The sequence below is a fragment of the Mya arenaria genome, chromosome 13 (genome assembly GCF_026914265.1).
Source record: "Mya arenaria isolate MELC-2E11 chromosome 13, ASM2691426v1".
NCBI classification, from domain to species: domain Eukaryota; kingdom Metazoa; phylum Mollusca; class Bivalvia; order Myida; family Myidae; genus Mya; species Mya arenaria.
In genome coordinates this window covers 66,620,290-66,627,218 of record NC_069134.1, presented here as the reverse complement: position 1 = coordinate 66,627,218, position 6,929 = coordinate 66,620,290, and the positions used below count along the sequence as shown (strand labels likewise).

Here is a 6,929-nt window from a genome sequence, read left to right as displayed (position 1 = left end):
TATGGTAGATCGTGATATTGTAGATCGTGATATGGTAGATCGTGATATGGTAGATCGTGATATGGTAGATCGTGATATGGTAGATCGTGATATGGTAGATCGTGATATGGTAGATCGTGATATGGTAGATCGTGATATGGTAGATCGTGAAATGGTAGAGCGTGATATGGTAGAGCTTGGTACGGTAGATCGTGATATGTTAGAGCGTGATATGGTAGAACTTGGTACGGTAGATCGTGATATGGTGGAGCGTTACATGGTAGATCGTGATATGGTAGATCGTGATATGGTAGATCGTGAAATGGTAGATCGTGATATGGTAGAGCTTGGTACGGTAGATCGTGATATGTTAGAGCGTGATATGGTAGAACTTGGTACGGTAGATCGTGATATGGTAGATCGTGATATGTTAGAGCCTGATATGGTAGAACTTGGTATGGTAGATCGTGATATGGTGGAGCGTTACATGGTAGATCGTGATATGGTAGATCGTGATATGTTAGAGCGTGATATGGTAGATCGTGATATGGTAGAGCGTGATATGGTAGATCGTGATATGTTAGATCGTGGTATGGTAGACCGTGATATGGTAGATCGTGATATGGTAGATCGTGATATGGTAGATCGTTATATGTTAGAGCGTGATATGGTAGATCGTGAAATGGTAGAGCGTGATATGGTAGAGCGTGATATGTTAGAGCGTGATATGGTAGAACTTGGTACGGTAGATCGTGATATGGTAGATCGTGATATGGTAGATCGTGATATGTTAGAGCGTGATATGGTAGCTCGTGATATGGTAGATCGTGATACATTTGACAACAAACACGATATTAAAAATATTATTTACAACAAATCACGTTACTAAAGATACATGTACAAACAGGGTGTATAATTAATATATGAAGTAACATTCGTGCAATTTTCTTTTCTCAACTTGATTTCTCATTTTGATAAGGCCTTACAGTATTTAAAAAAATATTTTTTGAATTAGTAAATTTAATTGCAGGCATGTACATAACTCTGACAGGTAAGTTCATGTTAAATCAAGGTACAAATTATATTACTTCTACCAATAAATGACACACAATCAATGGCGAGATCCGTTAGGAACTGCACTTCAGTTTTACATAATGTGTCATTTAGTCTTTGATATGACTGTAATGTCTTCTACGGGCTTTCCTGAATACCAACGTTCCAGGGGAGGATGCCCTCGTATCTCCTAGCATGGCAAACATGCACATAAATGTGTGTCTAGCTGAGCCCCTTTGATCTCAATTTTTACTATTTAGACATACTACGTACATTATTGTATCTTTAAAAAGTACTAAACATATTATAGTACTTCCTGTTCTTTCAACGGGTGTTGCATTTGAGAGCTTCTTTCACCTTACCTCGGAACTCGGAACTTAGCCAGATGTAAAACACAGGATTCGTGGCGCAATTCACGAGGTACGCCTTCAGAAGCGTTTGCCGCAGGATCAAGCTGCTCTCCGACCAAGATTTGGCTTCCGCCAGGCCCACCGCCAACAACGTCAAAATCCACGACACCACATACACGACCGTTATTAGAAACATGGCGAACTGGATGCGCATCGGGCCTCGACCTACCGCTGATGTCGTTTGGTTTGCCCTTGGTGATGGCTGATTGTGATGGACAGCCTGAAGTCGTCGGACGTTTGTGTTTGACGCATCCACTATCATTTTAGGGATGACACTTAGTTTACCTTTTTGTTCTTGGTTTAAAGTTGATGTATTCGGCTGTGTTTCTCGGCAATTGCCTTCCACTGGTTTTACACGCTGATTCATGGACAAGATGTTTTGTCTTGTTTGAGGTGCGACAACCATAATATTATGAATTCGTGTTCGTTTTTGTAACGCTTTAGCTACAAGAATGTAGGAAACTGACGTAATTCCAAACAGCCCAACGAATGCCAACGCTAGTATAGAGTCAAAGATATAGGTTAAGTCGCCGGTACGTAAACACACCATATATGTCAAGTCTAGTTTCACTGTGAGGGTAGTGGGCAAAAATGCGATCAAGGCAACGGCGGACAAAACGATGCACATCCGCCGCGCTGTGGTTGCGCTGAGCACGTGTGAATGCGGCCTACATACCTTAAAGTACCGGTCCAATGCAATAACAGACAGAAGGACGGTCGTTACGATGTTACCCGAGTATTGGCAGTAATTTAGCATTTTACAGATTGCGTCACTGGCGACCATCAGCCAGAGAGGTAAGTGCAGCGACACCACAGTCACTGGAAGAATCGCCAGTCCCGTGAAGAGGTCAAACGCCGCCATGGTCATCACAAAGTAGTCAGTGCTTGAGCGGCGCACCTGGCGCATCTGTACGGCGCAGACGATTGAGTTGCCGAAAACGCAAATGAGGAACACAAGCGTCAAGACGACCGTGCACGTAAAGGAAACCCAGGCTGGGATGAATGGAATTTTCGGCGGAACTTCCGTTAGCAACTGACCGTACGTTGAAATATTCGACATCGTTTCTATGCGCATGTACGACTATGTTAGCGTTCACAATAGTATTACCATGAAAAATAAATAACGACAATATTTTAATATTAATATTTCAAATAAGTATAATGGTAATATACACACTTTCAACGTTGAATAAGAATCATACTAATATGTATTCTTTAGATAGTTTCACTTATATCACACACGTTTAATCTCTGACGATATTTTAACTATCTGTCACTATTTCTTTGCATACATACTTTACTGGCTCAGACTAACATTTGTATTAAATTTAAGGAAAATATAATGTTTTCTTCGCAGATGCATGCGTCTTGCCATAATTCGGAATATCACGCGACGAAAATGGCTTTGCAGTCATATAATGTTATATGTAGCCTTCATTCTGTTCCTTCTAGATGTTTCTGAAAATGTCTGTTATGAAAAACAACTGGGGAAAATATGGAATTACGTTTGTTTTTGTTTTCTCTTTCGTAAGCAAGTATAATTATTTGTGTAAAAATCAACTACAGGCTGAACAATGTGACAAAGATAATTACCGAAACGTTTAAAGGTAAAAAGTATAATTTCATTTTTTGTAGGAATGGCAACCTGGTACTCGATCGATCGTACGAGTACTCGAATTAATATTAACTACTCAGGTACTCGGATAAGTAAGTATATTATTTTAATTTTCCCTAAAAGCACGATTAACAGACGACATATAGACTATATAACAGTACGTTCATTGCGTTGCCAACAAGACACACTGTACGGACCGTCCCTCTAATCTTTAAACAATGAATCTGACAATTTCAAAAACCCACCATATTTTACTTGTATAAACTTAATATTTGTCAGAGTCAAATTGCTAAAACTTGATTGAATCAAAGCACTGATAGTACTGCAGGGAATAGCTGGCAAGATGATAGGTACATGTTATAAAGACTATTTAAAGAGCAAATGTCCCATTTGATACCGGTCTGATGTTCTATCGTTAAAAAATACGTTTGCAGTCAGTAAACTGATGGATTATGGATTGAAGAAAAACGAGTATAGATTGGAACGCTATTCAATGCAGTTTGACAAAAAGCGCTAAGAATAGGATTAAAATATACCTGTCAGAGGTGTAAAATGGTAAAAAAAGACTACCCCATTTAATTTAGTTTTAACAAGGCAATTACTCGAGCTAGAAATTAAATGTTCCCTAGATGTAATGATCATTGTATTGCAACCAAGTAAGATAAGACATGAATTTAAATCGGCTGGGTTTGAAAGAGGGTTATAATAATTCAGTCAATGTTTGAAAAAGAGTCAAACCCAGGAGCTACTAAAGTGATTAGCTTGTAATTAAATCTTATTTGAGATTGGTTTTCCTAGGGCACAGGATTCATGGAGAACGACCTGATTGTTTTTGGTGTAGATGAGGCCCTGCAAGGTTCTAATGGACCAAATTTTCCTAGAGAAAATACGGAAGAAAACCTTCGGGTAGTGCTTCATCAAAACTAGCTGAACGTCACGAAGTTTCTAGCCAATGTAGCGTCGACGTTACGAATATTGAATTCACTAAAGTGCACCGCATTGGTAGACCAAATCAACCTTCTTCAAATGGACGTCCCAGGCCCATCATTGCCTCATTCGAATCATTTCCACAGCGCGAGGTAGTACGACGAGCTGGGCTTATACTAAATAAGACCCAAAGACGTAACAAAATATATGAGCATTTCCCACGCGAAGTGGAAGAAATCAGGAAAACACTGTACCCGATTGTAAGGGAGTATCTTGACTCTGGGAACAAGGTGTCATTAGTGCGCGATAAGCTTTATGTGAACGGTTCTCTATATGACCCAACTACGAAGTCATTCAGCCGCCCTAAGTACCAATTAGATGGCACCAGACCACCCACGTATGAGGCTCAACACAACGGAACGTCCCGACAACTGTTCACGGAGTGGAATCAAGGCGGATATCACCACTGCCAGCATCGCCCCCCCCCCCCCCTGTACCCCATCCGTCAATGGCTCCAACCACACAGGCAGCACTCTAGCCATATACCGATGGGAGGACCCCCACCGACGTTCCGTTACAGCAACACGGTGCCCCGACGACCGGACGTTAGACCAAGGCCGCCAACCCCACCGAACTACTTATCGGAACAAACACAATCCCAAACCCACCATCCATGTGACAACCGAGCAGGGTTTGAAACTCCGAATCGCTTTGCAGCACTTGTCGCTGATACCCCTAACCAAACCATACTGACTGACAGTAAACGTAAGGCTGTGTCACCCCTCGAGCTTGAAACCGCCCCAAAACGCATCGATGATGCTGGCTCCCCTACACTCCCGACAGTGACCGAAGAGATCACCGACGTGGACCACAGTGCCGCCATCAAACTGGTTGTCGACCCCCCCCCCCCCCGCCGAACCTCAACCCGCTGTAAACGGTCTCCAAAACTAGGACAGGCAAGGAGAGTCATTGTTGATCTATGACCCCTTAAGTAGCAACAGCGATCTTGTGTATAATTGGCCTTATCCAAACACTGATGATTTATATAACCATTGTAAAGCCTGTATAGCTGTAGGGGATTATTTTCCTGCACGCAATTCATACCTTAACAATTCTGAATGTATTCCACTTACTAGCGATACCGAAATTCAAAATAGTTTTGAAATTGCATCCGATTATTACGAACAAAATCAGGTTGATTCAAAATTGTATCAATCAAAATTAGATGTTTTTGAAAATGAATATTGCTAGGATTATGATACTTTTGATCGTGTAAGTTATTGTGCTAATGCTGACGAATGTATGTTAATTCATATAACATGATTTTTTTAGTTGATGGGTACTTGCGTAATAATTGTTTATCTTATATAATGGTGGAAAACCTGCTTAGCGATTTATATGTCAATCGCTACAATTTGAATTTTCTAGTTGATGCTTACATGAATAATGATTGTTTGTATTATGAAAATACTAGTTGTTTTAGTAGCGAACTGGGTGTTAATCGATATCAATATAATACGAATTTTCTAGTCGATTATAACATGTATAAAAACCGTACGTTGCATGAAACTGAAGATCTTTCAATAAATAGGTTACCGTTTGATAAAAGTACTAACAATTACAGTGCTTCCTCAGAATATTTAAGTGATGGTGAAAATATAGATATAAATAGCGTACATGTTAACACCACTATTAGAAATTTACATGTTCTGTCTCTAAATGTATGCGGTTTAAATCCAAGCTGCATTGCCCCGAATTCATTGATTTAGTAAACCAATATGACATTATTGGGCTCCAAGAAACGCACATTGATGATTTTGATTTCATAGAAATGAAAGGGTACGATATATTCACTAAAAATAGAAAATCTATTGTTACTAATTCGCGCAAGTCAGGCGGTATTGCGCTTTTAGTTAAAAGTAATATATCTAAATATATAACGATTATAAACACTGATAGTAAGTTAGTAATATAGTTCTCCATAAGTAAAGAACTAGTAAAGACAGATACAGATATTTTATGTGGTGTCGTATATTAAGCACCTGAAAATTCGTTATATTCAATAGAGGACCCTTTTTCAAATTTACAGAGCGATCTTGAGACACTTTCTCACCAATACAAATATACTTGCATGTTCGGAGATTTTAATGCCAGAACTAAGTGTTTTGATGATTTAACTTTTGTAGATAAAGAATTTGCTGAAAGGCAACACTTTGAAGCAGTTTACGATGAGTTTCTATGTGAATCTAGTAAGTTTGAAAACTCGGAAAATGTATTTATTAAACGCAATAATAGAAACAAATCCAGTAATAATAATGGAAGTAGGCTTATCGAATTCCTTCAGCTAAATAATCTTTATATTTTGAATGGACGAACACATGGTGATATGACAGGAAACCCCACCTGTAAAGGCGTTAGTACAGTTGATTATTTTATATGTACATCAAGCTTACTTAAGTATATAAACTGTCTTGAAGTAAATGCTTTTTGCCCACTTTTATCCGATGCGCAAAACTCTGTCAGTTTGACATACAACTTCGAAATTCAGGATAACATGCAGAACATTTTCAACAAGGAAGATAAACTGATCTTTTGGAACAATGCAAAAAGTAATAGATTCATTGAAAGTATTGATCAACAAAAAATATCGTCTATCCACGAACGTCTCAAAACATGCTCCGAATCAAATATTTTTACTCAAAAAATAGCAGATAACATTGTCGACTCATTAAATAATGTGTTCAAAAATTCGTGCGAAAGTGCATTTGGTCTTTCAAATTTCAGTAAATGTAATAAATTGAAAGATCATGAACATAATATCGTACCAAAATGGTTCGGAACAAAATGTAAACAAGCACGCAGAGACTTTCACCGGGCTAAAAATATATACAAACTTCGTAAAAATATACAGAATAAGAAAAATCTAAAATGTAAAAGCAAATTAT

At 38.7% G+C, this 6,929-nt stretch overlaps 1 protein-coding gene across 1 annotated transcript; it reads right to left on the bottom strand.

Moving 5' to 3' along the window:
• Nucleotides 1-1,356: 1,356 nt before the first annotated feature.
• On the bottom strand, nt 1,357-2,502 carry LOC128215485 (orexin receptor type 2-like). The gene has a single exon (XM_052922168.1). It carries the CDS (start codon nt 2,500-2,502, stop codon nt 1,357-1,359), a length of 1,146 nt encoding a protein of 381 aa, XP_052778128.1.
• Nucleotides 2,503-6,929: the final 4,427 nt, after the last annotated feature.

Excerpts from the sequence above, each read along its gene's own strand:
- LOC128215485 (XM_052922168.1), bottom strand. The coding sequence starts at position 2,502 with ATGTCGAATATTTCAACGTACGGTCAGTTGCTAACGGAAGTTCCGCCG.